Source organism: Xenopus laevis, chromosome 2L (assembly GCF_017654675.1).
Source record: "Xenopus laevis strain J_2021 chromosome 2L, Xenopus_laevis_v10.1, whole genome shotgun sequence".
NCBI classification, from domain to species: Eukaryota; Metazoa; Chordata; class Amphibia; order Anura; family Pipidae; genus Xenopus; species Xenopus laevis.
In genome coordinates, this window is record NC_054373.1 from 1,299,559 (window position 1) to 1,319,462 (window position 19,904).

The following is a 19,904-nucleotide window of genomic DNA, read 5'->3' on the forward strand; positions in this document are numbered from 1 at the left end:
CGAAAGTCGAAGTAGCCAAAAAAATAGTTTGAAATTCGAAGTATTTTTCCTTCTATTCCTTCACTGGAGCTTCAATGGCCCCCTGGTGTCACACTGACAAACTGCAGAGACATGGGGGGGAGAGAGTGGGGTGAGGGGGGAGGGCAGAGGGGGAGGGACAGAGGAATTTGGGATTCAGTCTCAGCTCCGGATTTCAGGAAGAATCAGAAGAGAAAAGATTTAGTGACAACATGGTGAGTCTCTGTCTCTTCTTCTTCCCCCACTGCGACCCCCCCATCCTCCCGACCCCCCGGCACTAACTCTCTCATCTCCCCCCCAGCATCTGATGTGTCTCCCCTTATTGGTCCTGATGCTCCTCTGCTGCTCCGCAATGGTGAGTACTGGGGGGACTGGGAGTAACTGGGGGGACTGAGATTAACTGGGGGGACTGGATTAACTGGGGGGACTGGGAGTAACTGGGGGGACTGGGATTAACTGGGGGGGACTGGGATTAACTGGGGGACTGGGAGTAACTGGGGGGACTGGGGGGACTGGGATTAACTGGGGGGGACTGGGATTAATTGAGGGGGACTGGGATGGACTGGGAGTCCCTGTTTGGTCTTTGGCCTGTACATTCCTTAAAGTTAACCCCTTACTGCCTGGGGGGCTGAGCTCTCACTTATATTGGTCTTTATATTGTAGGATCTGCCCAGTCCCTGTTTAACCCCTTAAATCTGTTAGTTTTCTATTAACCTCCCCCCCAGTCCTCATAGGACGAAACTACGCAAATTCACTAACTTGCGCAGTGTACTGAACGCTACCTTTTACACTAGACTTCCTTCGCCACCTCAGACCTGGCGAAGCGCAATAGAGTAGATAGGGATTGTTTAAAAAAAGTCAATTTTTTTTCTAAGTCCCAAAAAACGCTGGCGTGTTTTCTACATGATGGCTGATAGGCTGAAAAAGATCTAAAAATTTTTTAGGGCTCCCCTCCTCCCCCCTACATTTCCTGACTCATGGCAACTTACCTATACAGTGGGCACATGTGTAGGGCAAAATACAATTTTTATTTGCTGATTTGAAAGTTTTCTAGGCATTTGTAGTGCAGATACGTATTCCTCCATTGAAATTTGAATTTCGCACCGTATGCAAATTAGCCCTCGCTAGCGTAACTTCGCTTTATATAGGGAATCAACGCTAGCGCAACTTCGCAACCTTACGCTACCCCTGTGCGCAACTTCGGATTTTAGTGAATTTGCGGAGCGCTGGCGAAACTACGCCCGGCGAAGTGCGGCAAAGTGCGGCAATGTCAGCTCAGCCTCAGACTGTTCCAACCCCCCCCATGTTGCTCTTATTCTATAAGAATCTGTCAGAGCTAATAACTGCCCCCCCCCGCTAATCTTATGCCCCAGGGTCAGTTTGGAAAATGTCTGCGAGTAACAAAATCTACAGTCCAGACCCACAGTTTCCTTAACTGCCCCCCCCCCACACCCCATTTCCTGGAATGAGCCGAGCTGGAAGCACTTAAAGGAGAACTAAACCCTAAAAATGAAAGTGGCTAAAAATTGCATATTTTCTGTAGTGAACTTATTGCAGGAGGCTAAAGTTTGAGCTTGTCAATAGCAGCAATGATCCAGGACTTCAAACTTGTCACAGGGGGTCACCATCTTGGAAAGTGTCTGTGACACTCACATGCTCAGTGGGCTCTGATTGGCTGTTGAGAAGCTAAGCTTAGGGCTCGTCACTAATTATCCAGCAGAAAATGAGCTTCCCTGGCTGTAATATAAGCTGATGCTACAGGTTTGCTGATTATTCAATTCTGATGCTAATTGCACTGGTTTCTGTGCTGCCATGTAGTAATTATGTGTATTAATTACTAATCAGCCTTATATTGTGACATTTCTATTCTATGTGTACTGTATATTGTGAGTGGCTCCCTAAGCTCAGTAAGTGACAGCAGCACAGAGCATGTGAATCAGTGAATCAGCAGAAAAGAAGATGGGGAGCTACTGGGGCATCTTTGGAGACACAGATCTTTACTGCTAAAGGGCTGTGGTTGCCTTGGGCTGGTACAGAAGCACAAAACATCATGTACAACATTTCTACCCACTTCTTTAGTTAACTCTTGGCCTATTCCTCTGCTCCTGATCTATTTACTTACAGGATTGTGTCCCCCACCCCAATTTTTATCTCTTTGCTTTTAATATGGGGCTAAATTCTGCTTTGTCACCTAAATAGTTAATTTGATTGTGATCTCTTATATAATTGATATGGTCACAGAACAACCCCTCAGCGACTTCTAATATCCTTATCATTTACAGTAGGGGGTACATTATCCCTTATAATACATGAGTGATACTCAGAGTTCCCTGTATAACTCAGCCTGTAGCCTTGTGCCTTTATATGGTCACAGAACAACCCCTCAGTGACTTCTAATATCCTTATCATTTACAGTAGGGGTACAGTATCCCTTATAATAGATGAGTGATACTCAGAGTTCCTGTATAACTCAGCCTGCAGCCTTGTGTCTTTATATGGTCACAGAACAACCCCTCAGTGACTTCTAATATCCTTATCATTTACAGTAGGGGGTACAGTATCCCTTATAATAGATGAGTGATACTCAGAGTTCCCTGTATAACTCAGCCTGCAGCCTTGTGTCTTTATATGGTCACAGAACAACCCCTCAGTGACTTCTAATATCCTTATCATTTACAGTAGGGGGTATATTATCCCTTATAATACATGAGTGATACTCAGAGTTCCCTGTATAACTCAGCCTGCAGCCTTGTGCCTTTATATGGTCCCAGAACAACCCCTCAGTGACTTCTAATATCCTTATCATTTACAGTAGGGGGTACATTGTCCCTTATAATACATGAGTGATACTCAGTATACTTATTAGAGTGTTAGTTGGAGTCAGTGACTTTGCCCTGTTGATCTTTGTACCACCCTCACCGTTGGGCATCACATGGATAGAAGACCCAGCAGTTGGGGGGTAACAGTTGGACACTGAGGGCAGATGATTTATGTTCTCCTGTCAGTAGTTGTGTTGGGGGTTGAGTGGGGGATGTGTATTACAGATAATGGGATATCACACCAGTTATGTTGTTATAATAGTTATTTGATTGCAAGCTCTCCAGCAAGAGCTCCCTCATTTACTATGGTGAAACGTTGATCTGAAAGGGTTTCTGGTTTTTGGCTGCACAAACAATTTTCTCCCAGAGCGACTGGGGGTTCAGATGTTTTCAGGGCGTCAGCACATGGATCCTCCTAGTGAGTCACTTTCTGGCCCAGTCCATGTGCAGTTACAGGGGTGAGGTCTGGATTTACACCCTGAAGATGTCATTGCTCTGGGCAATAAAATTCACTTCCCCAGTGGCAATACTTACAATACTGGTCCCCAGTTCTTGGTGCAATATTTCTATTTGGAGACTGTCTCCATCTTGTCCTAATTTCTCCATCTTGTCCTACTGTCTCCATCTTGCCCTAATGTCTGCATCTTGCTCTACTGTCTCTATCTTGCCCTACTGTCTCCATCTTGTCCTACTGTCTCCATCTTACCCTACTGTCTCCATCTTGCTCTACTGTCTCTATCTTGTCCTACTGTCTCCATCTTGCCCTAATGTCTCCATCTTGTCCTACTGTCAGCCTTGACCTACTGTCTCCATCTTGCCCTACTGTCTCCATCTTGCCCTAATGTCTCCATCTTGCCCTACTGTCTCTATCTTGCCCTAATGTCTCCATCTTGTCCTACTGTCTCCATCTTGCCCTACTGTCTCCATCTTGTCCTAATGTCTCCATCTTGCCCTAATGTCTGCATCTTGCTCTACTGTCTCTATCTTGCCCTACTGTCTCCATCTTGTCCTACTGTCTCCATCTTACCCTACTGTCTCCATCTTGCTCTACTGTCTCTATCTTGTCCTACTGTCTCCATCTTGCCCTAATGTCTCCATCTTTCTCTACTGTCTATATCTTGCCCTACTGTCTCCATCTTGTCCTACTGTCAGTCTTGACCTACTGTCTCCATCTTGCCCTAATGTCTCCATCTTGCCCTAATGTCTGCATCTTGCTCTACTGTCTCTATCTTGCCCTACTGTCTCCATCTTGTCCTACTGTCTCCATCTTACCCTACTGTCTCCATCTTGCCCTAATGTCTGCATCTTGTCCTACTGTCTCCATCTTGCCCTACTGTCTCCATCTTGTCCTAATGTCTCCATCTTGCCCTAATGTCTGCATCTTGCTCTACTGTCTCTATCTTGCCCTACTGTCTCCATCTTGTCCTACTGTCTCCATCTTACCCTACTGTCTCCATCTTGCTCTACTGTCTCTATCTTGTCCTACTGTCTCCATCTTGCCCTAATGTCTCCATCTTTCTCTACTGTCTATATCTTGCCCTACTGTCTCCATCTTGTCCTACCGTCAGTCTTGCCCTACTGTCTCCATCTTGCCCTAATGTCTCCATCTTGTCCTACTGTCTCCATCTTGCCCTAATGTCTGCATCTTGCTCTACTGTCTCTATCTTGCCCTACTGTCTCCATCTTGTCCTACTGTCTCCATCTTACCCTACTGTCTCCATCTTGCTCTACTGTCTCTATCTTGTCCTACTGTCTCCATCTTGCCCTAATGTCTCCATCTTTCTCTACTGTCTATATCTTGCCCTACTGTCTCCATCTTGTCCTACTGTCAGTCTTGACCTACTGTCTGCATCTTGCCCTACTGTCTCCATCTTGCCCTAATGTCTCCATCTTGCCCTACTGTCTCTATCTTGCCCTAATGTCTCCATCTTGCCCTACTGTCTCTATCTTGCCTTAATGTCTCCATCTTGTCCTACTGTCTCCATCTTGCCCTAATGTCTCCATCTTGTACTACTGTCTCCATCTTGCCCTAATGTCTGCATCTTGCTCTACTGTCTCTATCTTACCCTACTGTCTCCATCTTGTCCTACTGTCTCCATGTTCTCCCACTGTCTCCATCTTGTCCTATTGTCTCCTTCTTGCCCTACTGTCTCCATCTTGCCCTACTGTCTCCATCTTGTCCTACTGTCTCCATCTTGTCCTACTGTCTCCATCTTGTCCTACTGTCTCCATTTTGTTCTACTGTCTCCATCTTGTCCTACTGTCTCCATTTTGTTCTACTGTCTCCATCTTGTCCTACTGTCTCCATTTTGTCCTACTGTCTCCATCTTGTCCTACTGTCTCCGTATGAACAGTTTTCTGGGGTCTTCACACCCACTCAGACCTGATACAGAAGAAACATTTCAGTGCTAAGATTGAGTTCTCATTAGAGCCATTGGCCTGCACCCCCCCAGGAGCCCAAGTCTGTGTGAGTTCTGCCACGTGTCACTTACCTGGAGCTGCTGCTCTTTGTGGAGTAAACGTGACATTTGGGGGTTAGAGAAGGGGGGGGGTGACAACAAGGGAAGGTTTGGGAGTTTATTGCCTGTAGTCGTGTACCAAGTAAAGAGGGGCCAGGTGGGCTTGCTGGGGGTTTCTGTTGGCAAACACAGCTGTTCTGCCCCCCCCTCTGTTTCTACAGTGGCTGCTGCCATGTGACCACATGTGGCCCCTCATTCCCCCTCCCCATGACCAGCTGGGGGGCCACAAGATCTCACCTGTGCTGCACATAAGGCATTGGTGTAGTAGTTGTAGTAGGAAGTAGAGACAGACGTGTATCAGGGAATAACGTCCCCAGCTGAGAGTAACATTTTCACTGCTGCATTAGAAGTACAGGTATGGGACCTGGGGTATTCCAGATAAGGGATCTTTCTGTTATTTGGATCTCTATACATTAAGTCTGTTTAGGTGGTGCTCACTGATACAAGTCAATGATATTATTGGGGTGACAGTATCAGGAGAAGGGATTCTATTGGCCCCTGATTGTCTATAAAGTGTCATTGGGGTGACTGGGAATAATCAGGATTAAAGGGCAAGTTGTGGTGCAGGTGTTGGGCTGGAGGTTGGTCACAGAGAGTAATTGTAGGGTCCGTGGGAAACAGCTGTGAGGGGGGTTTAGCTTTGCCTTGTAATTAAATTCTTTTATCTTCAGGTACAGGGGGGACAAGTAGGGACAGGTCTGTCATTATTGGAATTCTCACACCCCCATGGCTTCTGTTTGTGGAGGGAAGACCCTCTTTTTCTTTAACCCGTTGTCTGCCAGACTCACCAGCGATCACTAATATCCTGGGGGGCTTCAGCCTCGGGTTCCCTGTTGTTGTTGTTTCCCTGTCCCTTTATATCTGGGCACTTTCCCCTGGATTTCATCACAAGCATCAGGGGCCCAGTCTCATGGGCAGTCACACCGAGCAGGATAAGCCAATCATCTTATTAATGTTGGACTGAATTATTCAATTGCAGAAATATTTCATTTTACACTTCTTCCCACTGACCCTCCTGCTGTTGTTGGGGGAGTCTCCCCGGGTAATAAACTCCCCCTTATCTGTAAACTTACAATCCCAGGGTCCCTCTCTTCTTGTCTGCCCCCCCCCCCCCCCACACAGAAAGGATTTAATGTTTACAGAAGATTCTTTCCCTATTACTTCCCACTCTCAGTTTATTCATTCCTTTCCTGTTAGTTAGAATGTGTAATGGGAGCAGCCCGTGGCTGAACTACAACCCCCAGCATGTTCTCCAGCTGTTTCTGAAGTGCAACATTGAATGTCCTAGGATTCCAATGGAAAAACAACTGCAATTGCTTTTCATTTTTTATTATTTGTGTTTTTTTTATTGTTATCTTTTTATTCAGCAGCTCTCCAGTTTGTAATTTCAGCTGTCTGGTTGCTAGGGTCTAAAGTTCCCTAGCAACCATGCACTGATTTGAATAAGAGACAGGAATATGAATAAGTGAGGGACTGAATAGAAAAGATAAGTAATAAAAAGTAGCGATAATAATGAATGTGTAGCCTTACAGAGCATGTGTTTTTAGATGGGGTCAGTGACCCCATTTGTCAGACGAAAAAGGCAAATAATTCAAAAATAATTAAGACCAACTGAAAAGTTTTTAGAATTGGCCGTTCTATAACATATTTAAAGTTGACTTAAAGGTGAACCACCCCTTTAAAGGGGATGTTCACCTTCCAAAAACTTTTTCAGTTCAGTTTTTTCAGATTGTTCCCCAGAAATAAAGATTTTTTTTCAATTACTTTCCGTTATTTATTTTTTACCATTTTTCCCCCTGGGGAGACATGGAGGGAACATATTGGGGGGTCAGCTGGTTTCCATAGGGACCGGTTCTGTCCCAACTGGGCGAATCCATTATTGTGAGAGGGGTGAGAGGGTGAGTGACAGTTGCACAAACTGCTGATTTCACCTGCCTGAGAGGGGGGAGACTTCATTGTGTCGGGGGGGGGGGGCATTAACCAGCTGTACAAACAACCCCCACTATTTCTGGGGCTCAGTATATTATTAACTCTTTACACCCAGTGATGTGCCCCCCGTGCTCCTGTGACACTGACACGCACCTCCTGTATGTACAGCCACAGGCTGCAGGGAGTTATGGGAGTTGTACCCCGATACTGCCTCTGGGGCTCCATGTGTCTCGGGGTTTGTGGCCAGATTGTTTCAGTGGAGGCAGAAGGGTTTGGAGCAAATGAGGGAGACGCGGGGGCAAATACAGAGCAGGAATCAGTGGTGGGGATTTTGGGAGTTGTAGTTTAGCCAGCGCTGCAGCCAAGAGTAAGATCAGCAGGATTAGGGCCGGGGGGTGGGGGGAATGTTTGGGTCAGTTATATTCCTTGTATTGTGTCACCTCACCCCCCCCACACACACACACTGCCTCTTTAAGGTCTGGGGGGGCTGCAGTAACTTGGCAGCGTGTGATTGGCCAGTTCCAGACTGAGCTGAGAGCATTGATTGGCCCACGTCCCCTGTAACCAGATGTGACTTTGCATCTGGAATCCATTACAAGTCAAATGCAAATGGGAATGCCCCTCCCTTAACCCCTCACTCACCAGCTCTTAAAGGAACAGTACAGTGCTTTCTATTTACTGGAATTTCTTTATTACCTGTTTTCTGCCTTTTTTAATGTTACTTTCCAATGGTTACTATGACAACAACATTGTGTAGCTGCAGGGGGGGGTAAAGACAGGGTCCAGCAGGAACAGCCCTCATAGCCTCTACACAGAGATCTCATAGTAATAGATTGCAAGCTTTGTGGTACAGACATAGTGAGGACAAATCTCACACTCTGACATGCACTGAATTCCTGACCCATATGGAACAGATCAGGGAGAGTGTGAGGCTGTTTCTCACCCCAAAACCCTTCCACTCTCCCCTATTCACATTCCTTTCAGGGGGACAATATTCCTTCTCCTTCCCTTGTGCCAGGTTTGCTTGTAACAGGTTTGTTTTCATTGGATAGCAGAGGATTCTGGGAAACGCCAGGCTTGTTCTCATTGGATAGCAGAAGATTCTGGGAAATATTAGGCTTGTTCTCATTGGATAGCAGAGGATTGTGGGAAATGTTAGGTTTATTCTCAGGGGGTAGCAGAGGATTCTGGGTAACTGGAATTCTGTCTCATGCCATTAACCCGTATGGTTCTGATCCCCTTAATGAGTTGGTTCCACGGTCTCTGCCCCTATCATAATTTATGGAACTGGTTTGTACATAGAGCTTGCAATCCAATGGCCTTTGGGAACATGAGTTGACGGTGTCAGTAGGGAAGTAACTGAGCCCAGGGTCACTGAGGCCTTTACACTTTTGTCTTGTTTCCCAGAAACTCCCATAGACCTTGTATATCAGCCTCTTCCACATGGACATTCTCCCTGCGCTCCCCTGTGTTTGGCGCCACCCAGTGGCAGAATGAGAAACAACAGTCGTCCCTGTTAGTGTTTAGTCTGGTCACACACTGCCCCCTCCTGCCCATTCCTGGTACTGCCACAGGCTGGTTGTACAGAGCTTGGGAGTTCAGATTACAGTTCAGCAACACATGTAGCATTGGGTTATTTGGGTCAGTTCCCCTTGATTCTGAGCTTCCTGAGCTTTCTTTCTTCCCTTGATGGGGCAGTAATGAGTAGATATGGGGCAGTTCTGAATGACAGGGAATGGATCTGCTGTTCTGTTGATCCACATTCTGTCTCTGTTGTACCAGGAGGAGCCCAAGAGCAAGTCCAAGGTTTGTGCCAATGTTTTCTGTGGTGCAGGGAGGGAGTGCGCCGTGACGGAGAAGGGAGACCCCACCTGTCTGTGTATTGAGGTGAGACATTGGCTCATGGAAGGGCAACTCTCCCAATGCTTGGGGCTGGGGGGCAGGTTATAGGGCAATTTTAACTGATGTCTCCCCCCCAGAAATGTAAATCACACAAAAGACCAGTTTGTGGAAGTAACGGCAAAACCTACCTGAACCACTGTGAGTTGCACCGCGATGCATGTCTGACCGGATCTAAGATCCAAGTTGACTACGATGGGCACTGCAAGGGTAAGTAACTTCTGCCCCTGGGAGGGGAAACTAGAGGGAGTAAAGGATGAGGGTGGAAGTAGGGCAAAATTGCAACAGTAGGGCAAGATGGAGACAGTCGGACAATATGGGGAAAGTAGGGCAAGATGGAGACGGTAGGACCAGATGGAGACAGTAGGACAAGATGGAGACAGTAGGACAAGATGGAGACAGTAGAGCAAGTTTGAGACAGTATGACAAGATGGAGACAGTAGGACAAGATGGAGACAGTAGGGCAAGATGGAGACAGTAGGACAAGATGGAGACAGTAGGACAAGATGGAGACAGTAGGGCAAGATGGAGACATTAGGACAAGATGGAGACAGTAGGACAAGATGGAGACAGTAGGGCAAGATGGAGACAGTAGGACAAGATGGAGACAGTAGGGCAAGATGGAGACATTAGGACAAGATGCAGACAGTAGGACAAGATGGAGACAGTAGGAGAAGGTGGAGACAGTAGGGCAAGATGGAGACAGTAGGACAAGATGGAGACAGTAGGACAAGATGGAGACAGTAGGGCAAGATGGAGACATTAGGACAAGATGGAGACAGTAGGACAAGATGGAGACAGTAGGGCAAGATGGAGACATTACGACAAGATGCAGACAGTAGGAGAAGGTGGAGACAGTAGGACAAGATGGAGACAGTAGGACAAGATGGAGACAGTAGGGCAAGATTGAGACAGTAGGACAAGATGGAGACAGTAGGACAAGATGGAGACAGTAGGGCAAGATGGAGACATTAGGACAAGATGGAGACAGTAGGACAAGATGGAGACAGTAGGGCAAGATGGAGACAGTAGGACAAGATGGAGACAGTAGGAGAAGGTGGAGACAGTAGGACAAGATGGAGACAGTAGGACAAGATGGAGACAGTAGGGCAAGATGGAGACATTAGGACAAGATGGAGACAGTAGGACAAGATGGAGACAGTAGGGCAAGATGGAGACATTAGGACAAGATGCAGACAGTAGGAGAAGGTGGAGACAGTAGGACAAGATGGAGACAGTAGGACAAGATGGAGACAGTAGGGCAAGATTGAGACAGTAGGACAAGATGGAGACAGTAGGACAAGATGGAGACAGTAGGGCAAGATGGAGACATTAGGACAAGATGGAGACAGTAGGACAAGATGGAGACAGTAGGGCAAGATGGAGACAGTAGGACAAGATGGAGACAGTAGGAGAAGGTGGAGACAGTAGGACAAGATGGAGACAGTAGGACAAGATGGAGACAGTAGGGCAAGATGGAGACAGTAGGACAAGATGGAGACAGTAGGACAAGATGGAGACAGTAGGGCAAGATGGAGACATTAGGACAAGATGCAGACAGTAGGACAAGATGGAGACAGTAGGAGAAGGTGGAGACAGTAGGGCAAGATGGAGACAGTAGGACAAGATGGAGACAGTAGGGCAAGATGGAGACAGTAGGGCAAGATGGAGACAGTAGGACAAGATGGAGACAGTAGGGCAAGATGGAGACAGTAGGACAAGATGGAGACAGTAGGACAAGGTGGAGACAGTAGGACAAGTTGGACCAAGAGGAAGGTGATAGATCAATGTGGGCTTCTGTTGGATTAATTTCTGTTCTGTTCATGTGCAGAGAAGACATCAGACACCCCCGCGGCCGTTCCAGGTAGGAGAATATTCCATTTATTCCATGAGATTTATTTCCTTATTCTGAGTGACAAAAGTGCCCACACCCAGTTATACTGGCACCACTTTGGGTGCAGAGTTGGGTGCTGTACATACAATACATATAATACATATAATACATATAATAATACATATAATACATATGATACATATAATAATACATATAATACATATAATACATGTAATATGTATATATTGTGCCCCCCAGTTGCCTGTTACCAGTCAGACAGGGATGAGATGCGCCGGCGAGTGATCCACTGGCTCCAGACTGAGATTATTCCCGACGGCTGGTTCTCTAAGGGCAGCGACTACAGCGAGATCCTCGACAGGTACTTCAAGGTAAATGAAGACAGTAGGGCAAGATGGAGACTGGGGGAGGGGCCAGAGGGAGAGGGGAGGGGCCTGATCAGAAGGGGGCGGTGTATAAATCTGTACCTTTGTTGGGGCAGGTGGGGGAGATAATTTAAAGGAGAAGGGGCAGCACAGATGTTACAGGGGCAGAGCAGATATTACACACATTTGGGCAGCAGTGTCTGTGTTACAGATCAGGAGGAGTTTCCTGGTTCAGGGAGTCACTTGTGAGACAGAGGGGGCAGCACTGCAGCACGAGGGACGTGACCCAGGGACGTGGTGCAAGTTTTTTAGCTGAAACATCTGGTACAAGGCAATTGTTCTGCCCACGCAAGGTCCACAATCATGTGTGTCAGTGGGGTTTGTGTAATGTGTATTGGCTGTGAGTGGGAGTGGTGAGTGTGAGTTTATGTATTGGCTGTGAGTGTGAGCAGCAGTGCATATAACAGGCAGTTGCGGTGCATAAAGGTATAAATTGAGTTGCATTTATAGTGTGGCCCCCCCCATGCCCACAGCACCTAATTCATATAATTCTTATTATATAATAAAGGTGACAGATTTGTGGCCCCAGAAGTGACACCCACTGCATCATAGGGGCCACGTGAGGTTCATTAATGGCAGTGATATAAAGTGACACTTGGGACTGAGTGTCATCTGTCTCGTTCCCCCCAGACTGGCGCATCTGTCTCCGCACACCCCTCCCTGATGGGGTTAATGGCTGATTAGTGACCAGTGGGGCCCCCGGGGGGACAGAATGGGGACGAGGAGCCGCTGACAGGGAAATAAATGAGTTTGGATTTACAGGGAGACAAGACTGCACTGATGGTTCTGCCACCTGAATGTAACTGCTGCTAATGAGGCTCCCAGGGGCCCCGCTGGATTGACAAGTGCGAGACAGTTGCAAAGACTCATGGGAGTCTCACACTAAGTCAATAACCTGCCCACATTTACCCAAATAGAATCAGAAGGAATGAGAACACAGATAATTAAAGACCAATTGCAGCGTTGCTTGGGTTGTTCCATGTTCAGAGCGTAGGGGAATGTGACCCCCCCAACTCATGTTTCTCTCTCCCCCCCAGAAATATGATGATGGCGACTCCCAGTTGGATTCTGCTGAGCTGCAGAGCTTCTTGGAGCAGAGCCAGAGCACCAACATCAGCACATACAAGAACGAGGAGACCAACCGCATGCTCAAGTGAGTGCAGGGGGGCCCCTATTTATTATCAGGAGGCTGTGGGGAGCCATTAACCAGGGTTGGACAGTTTGTTATTTTGGCAAATTTCAGGGCCTATATATTGACTCAGGTGCTGAATTGCACAGTGCAGCCAATCAGATTGTAGCTTTGATATTCAAACTTGCACTGGACTGATGAAATCTGAGTTCTGATTGGATGCTGCCCTGTTAGTGCCTCTATTAGTAAATGAGCCCTTTTATTTATTTATTATTATTATTATTATTGGCAGCAGGAAATGCCCTGAATTCTGCTCCTGGTGATTGGTTGGCAGTGAATGCCTTGGGGGTGTGGCTAGTGTTAGTAATGGTGAACAGCCCCCCTCACTAGTCTATAAGTCGAACATGCCGCTGGGGTACTTACAGTAGTAGTAGATACAGTTGCAGTAAGCAGTGTCTGTGTTCTGTCTGGCAGGAGTCTGTGTGTTGAGGCTCTCATTGAACTGTCTGATGAAAATGCCGACTGGAAACTGAACAAAAACGAGTTTCTCACATGCCTGAACCCCGACTTCCAACCACCTGAGAAAAGTATTTACCTACTTACCCCTACCTGTGTCTTACCTGCACCATTATCTTATCACTTACTTCTATGTCCCCCAATTCCCATATCCCTCTCCTGCACCTCTGTCCCCTCTTACCTGCCACTTACCTGCACCTTTATCTTCCCTAAAACCCTCCATCCCTTCTCTTTCCTTTCAGTCACTTACCTGCACCTTCAGTCACTTACCTGCATTTCCCCCTTCTCTGCCCCTGATTCTTTGTCCCCTTAACCCTATACACCCCCATCTTTCCAACAACTTACCTGCACATTTATCTTCCCCAATTCCCTCTTTATTGGCACCTCTACCCCCTCCTTCTTCCACTCACTTACCTGCACTTTACCCCTGTGCCCCGTCCCTCCCTACAATGCGCTGGTGCTGCTTTGCCCCGACCCCGTGGGTTCTGACCGTTTGGACTGGATCTAATTCTGTTCTTCCCTTGGGCAGAGTGTGCACTGGAGGATGAGACTTATGAGGATGGAGCTGAGACCCAAGTCCAATGTAATCGCTGCGCTTGTGCCTGTGGCAACTGGGTGTGCACCGCCATGGCCTGTGAAGGTACCGTCAGCCCCAATACCATGTTCTGCCCCAAATGTCTGTGCCCACATCCTGCACTCTCTATACAAAACCATAAAGCAGCTCCGGCCCATGTGCTTTTATAAATATGTACTTATAGCATAGACCCCATGAATATTAAAGGAGACATTTTGTGTAAAAAATAAGAATGTACCAGAGCATTATACTCATTTAGATATAGAAGAATTGTGCTTAAAAATATGTGTTTCAGGCTGATTTATTGAATATTTCTGCAAAACCCCTAATAATCCCTCCCTTCTTTTCCACTTGCTGCTCCCTCAATTCCCAGGCTGTGCACTCAGCTCACTGCACTGTAGGACAGGAACCAATCAGCAGCTAGCAGGACCTGATAGGGAACTGAAGTCTGTCTGTGCTTGTGTGACTGCAGGGCTGTGATTGGCTGTCCCCTCCTACTGTGCTTCTGGCAGGGACACGCCCACCCCTCATTTGAAACAGGGACCAGAGAACATCTATAGGGAGCTCCAATAAAGGGGCTATTTTTAAAGATAATATTAATTTTTAGCACCATGTAAAAGCAACACCATATATTACTTATAATTGCCTACACAATTAGGGGTTTTTTTCATTTATCCTATATGTCTCCTTTAATGTGGGGAGGGTTGGGAGGTGTCACATCTAACCCCCCGAAATGATCTCTTGCCCCTCGGGCTGCACAATAATGTCTGTGCTTTGCAGGGAAGGAGGGGGATGAAGCAGAAGACATGGGCAGATACGTGGAGGAGATCAAGAAGCAACAGGTGAGTTGATGCCAGTGGGTTGGGGCCCCTCATAATCTCACATGTACTTACCTGCTCAATGGTGGCACTTAGCAACCCCAGCTGCTCATGTCTCCCTGCTGAGGGGCTATAGGCTTCAGGCTCAATACAATCACAGCCCGGGCTAATGTCACTACTGAGCATGTTCTGATCCAATTCCAATTCTATTGCACCATGGAACTGATTTGTGTCCCCCCCTACAGGAGACAATTGAAAACTCCAAGAGCAGCAGCAGCAGCAAAGATGCGTAAAGCCAAGAGGAAGATTCCATTTGCTGCCAGGGGCCGCCCAGGGGCCGCAGCAACAGCAGGATTTATATTAATATGCATCAAAGACAAATAATTCTGATTTTAGGGCATAGGTGCAACAAGAGGGGAGGAGGGGCTTGTGGGGAGTTTTCCCTGAACCAAAAATCATGATGTCACTTCCCTGTGTAGATTGTGGGCCCCCCCCCTGTGTACGGTTCTGGTGCAATAATGCACTCATCTCGTGTTACTGGGGGTCTCTCTAGTCAGGGGCCCTGTACCTTTAAATTCCAGTGCATTGAGAGTCAAATCTCTCGTCTTGTGGCCCTACCCCAGTCTTGCCGAGTGCCTTATTGCCTGTGAGTAGCACCTTTATATTGATCAGAGCAAATAGTGTCCCCGTCCCAAATACTTTCACTATTAAATTACCCCCCCCCAGAGAATGGGGTACGGCACACAGGTAGCCAGCGACTATTTGATTGTCCGACCACCTCCCCCTGCGTTTGTTGTGGGACCAGTCCTGTATGTGAATTCTGGGCCCCACTAGGGATTCTGGGCTTCTAACAGACCATTGACTTGTAGTTGAACTATGAACTGATGCCCCCAGAAGTCTAAGTTTTTTGGGGTGTCGCTTGGTTTGGAGCTAAAAGGACCACAGTTACCCACTTTGTAAGCCCCACCCCCAAGGAACATGTTACGGTGCTATAAGTTCAGAACACAGTCAAGCCCAGATTGTAGCTTTCTCTTTATACTTTGCCTTCCTGGTTGTATTTCCATGTGTGTTTTATATTATTTCCCAACCTCCACGGCCACTTGTCCTTTAAGGGCTACTGCACACGGGGGGGGGGGGTTATCTGTAGGATCATGTAGTGTGGCTGCCTGTGGCCCATCTTACTATGGAGAGGAAATGGTTAAGAAAAGTATCTGGGAAAGTAAATCTGTCCAAGAGGGAGGAGTCTAAAGGTTCTGCCCATGAGGAACTTCTATTTTTCTTTATTTCAGAGGGAATTTGTATAATCGGTGCTGAGTTTGTGCCCACGGGGGGGGGTACAGTATAGAGTTTAGGCAGTGAAATTACTTGAAATAAATGTTGGCAGATATATCAGGGTGCATTGCACTGGGGGGTCAGTAACAGGTACAGATCCAATTTGTGTGTGTGGAGGGGGCACAAACTGTAGTTAAATCCCCTCAGACAATAATTGGCGCCCCCCAGTGCAATTGAGCCCCCCAGCTGTGTGATACAAGTGCCGCCTGATTCACTCATTAAATGCTGTGCACCAGGCTCCTCCTTCTCGGGGAGGGGCTTGCGCCCATTGTACCCCATTTCCCCCTTCTCAATATTCAGAGCTTCCTTTCCTGCGTATATTTCACTGCCATATTTGTTTTTATATTTGTATATTGTTTTTTTATTCTATAACGACCAAATAAATTAATTAAATGACTCATGCGATGTCACTGTCTCGCTTAGTCCCCGCCTCTGATTTATCATTATGTCGTGGCTGCCGGAGGGACCCAACAATGTGCCGTTACTGGGGACACCGTGTGCAAACAATAGTCTCACCTGATTGGACAGAACTTGGGGAACCTCTGAAAGCAGCTGTTCATTCAGCTTCATAGAGCGCCAGCTTCACGGCACCCCCACAGTGCCCACTGGGGGGTCTTGATTAATTTATATTGATATTTAATTTTATTCCCAAAAATCCAATCAGAGAGAATTACAATAAAACATCTGTGGCATCAGGTTCTATGGGGAGTAAAGTAACAGCAAATAATTAGTATCAGCTCTTTTACTGACCAATAAAAACATGGTGCTCATTAAAGCAGAAGGAAAGGCTAAAAGTAAGTGAGCTTTATCAGAAAGGTCTATATAAATACACCAGTAACCCCTCAAAGTAATGCTGCTCTGAGTCCTCTGTCAAACAGCACATTTCTTTCCTTCTATTGTGTACTCATGGGCTTCTGTATCAGACTAACTGTTTTCAGCTTAAACCTCCAGGGGTAGGGCTTGAGCATGCTCAGTTTGCTCCTCTCTCCCTCCCTCCCCCCTTCTCTGCTGTAATCTGAGCCCAGAGCTCTAAGTGAGCAGGGAGAGACTCAGGCAGGAAGTGATGTCACACCAAGCTAATATGGCAGCTGCTACCCTAAAACAGAGGCAGTGTCTAGAGTTGTTTACTGGTAAAGCATTCTTTAAGGGTATCACTAATCATTCACGTCACAATTGTATCACGTCGAACAGGAACAGCTGTTTGAGAAAAGTACAACCTGCGTGTTACAGAGATATCAGCCAATGAGGAGGGATCCAATACACAAAAGACTGAGATATGAGAAAAATAAAAATTCAGACGGCTCACACTTTAGCAATTGTGCTACAACTTAAGCGGTTTATTGGAGATCTGCACACGACGTTACAGAGGTACAACCTCCTCTCTCAAGTGATCTCCGAAACATCCGAAATCTCCAATAAACCAGTTAAGTTGTAGCGCAATTGCTGAAGTGTGAGCCGTCTGATTTTTTATTTTTCTATGGAGGAGAGATCTCCCAGGAGCCCCATGGTCAGCAGAATGAAATCCACGTGATTAGAAAAACTCAAGGGGGCTCATTTATAAACACCGGGCAGTAACCCATAGCAACCAATCAGATGTCACCCTGCAGCTGACTGAAAAAAATCTAATCACTGATTGGTTGCTATGGGTTACTGCCCAGGTGCAAATTTGCCCAGTGTTTATAAATGAGCCTTTTGCGTTTTCATTCCAAGTCTAAGGTAGAGCCAGGGATATTCCATACCTCCCAACATTTTGGAAGTAAAAAGAGGGACAAAAAAATTTTCCCGCACGTAGCACAGCAATTTTTGACCACACCCCTTTCTGTTGCCACACCCCCTAATTACCATGTTTGTTTTACAAAATTTGGCAGGTTATGAAAGTTTGAAAATATTTCTCCTTATCTAAACTGTGTTTTTGTGTCTCAAAATTGTTACAAAGTATCTTATTTGCACCTGTTAGCTGTTCTGGGCTCTCTGCTAAAAGCCAATTAAGTGAGAAACTTTGTTTCTTTTTCTGGCTGTTCAGTGCAGAGAAAAGAGGGACTTTCCAGTACAAATGAGGGACTGCGGGTTGAGCTGTCAAAAGAGGGACTGTCCCTCCGAAAAAGGCACAGTTGGGAGGTATGTATTCTGAGACCCAAGTCTGGACTGGGATTCAAATTAGGCCCTGACATTCCAAGGACAAAGAGACCCAAACAGCCCCCAGCAGCCCAATAAATAGTGACTGTCAATGGCAACTTACAGCAGCCCCTCTGGCATTTGCCATAACCCACAGATTGCCAGTCCAGGCCTGCTGAGACCATCTGCAATTGGGCTTCATTTGTTTTATAGATGATTTAGCTCTTTGTTCAGCAGCTGTCTGGTTACCTGGGTACCATTTCCCGTAGCAACCAGACTGGGAGATGAATAGGAGAGGCTTTAGGAGGCCATAGACGTTACAATTGTGATGTTGGTTCCAATACAGACGTGTAGAGCTGAATGGTCACATTTACTGATAGAAACAATTGTATCTGATGATTCAGCACTAACAATGGCCCATGTTTGTGACTTCAAAGGAACCCGGTTTAACTAATCGAACTAATCGACGAGTGTTTGTCTCCCAACAGAAAGAGAATAACATAAGAACCTGACAGATAGAGTTGCCACCTTTTATGGAAAAAAATTCCGGCCTTCCTAAATATTTATCTTTTTTCCCTATTAATAACATTGGGATCATATCACTGACCTTCCTATATATTTATCTTTATTCCCTATTAATAACATTGGGATCACTGACCTTCCTATATATTTATCTTTATTCCCTATTAATAACATTGGGATCACTGACCTTTCTATATATTTATCTTTATTCCCTATTAATAACATTGGGATCACTGACCTTCCTATATATTTATCTTTATTCCCTATTAATAACATTGGGATCACTGGCCTTCCTATATATTTATCTTTATTCCCTATTAATAACATTGGATCACTGACCTTCCTATATATTTATCTTTATTCCCTATTAATAACATTGGGATCACTGGCCTTCCTATATATTTATCTTTATTCCCTATAAATAACATTGGGATCACTGGCCTTCCTATATATTTATCTTTATTCCCTATAAATAACATTGGGATCACTGACCTTCCTATATATTTATCTTTATTCCCTATTAATAACATTGGGATCACTGACATTCCTATATATTTATCTTTATTCCCTATTAATAACATTGGGATCACTGACCTTCCTATATATTTATCTTTATTCCCTATTAATAACATTGGGATCACTGACCTTCCTATATATTTATCTGTATTCCCTATTAATAACATTGGGATTAATTATCATTTTTACCGGCCAGGTGACAACCCTTACTGACCTGGTAGCCCCTGTGATTGCCCCACTAGACCCCACCCAATTTCCATTCTGCCCCCACTGAGCTGAGCCCCAGCCGCCCACCTGTCCAGCAGCCTGCAATGCCCTCCTCCTGTCTGCAAGGAGTTAATCTGCTCACAATCCATCAGAAGCGGTGATTTTCCAGGCATAGCTGGGGTTAAGGGGCCAGGCAGCAGCAGCACATTGAGACTCTCCCATACTGGGAAGAGGGGGGGGGTCTGCCTTTAAATCTCCCGTCATTGAGTCGCTAAAACAGCAGCAGGGGGCGGACAATATAACCTGAGCCTCTCCCAACAACATAAACTCCCAGTCTGTATCCAGGGAACTCTACTGCGTCACGAAGACATTTAATCTCTGCCCCCCTCGCCCGAATGGTACGACCCGAACCCTCGCCACTTTGTATCCGAGTTCAGTCGCGTTACAGAGGCTTCAGCCCCTCCCACAGAGACTACAAGCTCCGCCCACATATTATGAAGGCTCAGTCGGCTGTCCCGCCCGCTCCCGTGACGTCACTGGCCCCGCCTAATCCCCGCCCCGCTGTGCGTATACAGGTTCCAGGGCGCGGGCAGGACGCTTGGAGAGTGGGCGGGTTGTTGTGGCGGATACAGAGTCCGGGGCAGCGCTCAGGCTCCAGTGTGGGTGTTGCATAAGACAGCGGGGCCGGGGGTACAGGGGGGCAATTCCTATATT

General features: G+C 46.4%; 1 protein-coding gene across 1 annotated transcript; it reads left to right on the forward strand.

Annotated features, from left to right (window-relative positions):
• Positions 1-215: 215 nt before the first annotated feature.
• On the forward strand, positions 216-16,245 carry fstl1.L (follistatin like 1 L homeolog). The gene is given in 11 exon segments (NM_001095580.1): positions 216-233; positions 320-373; positions 9,068-9,172; positions 9,265-9,394; positions 11,016-11,048; positions 11,277-11,407; positions 12,499-12,614; positions 13,065-13,177; positions 13,636-13,746; positions 14,461-14,522; positions 14,744-16,245. Coding segments are annotated over 11 exon segments (906 nt in total). The 5' UTR covers positions 216-230; the 3' UTR covers positions 14,792-16,245.
• The last annotated feature ends 3,659 nt before the right edge of the window (positions 16,246-19,904 follow it).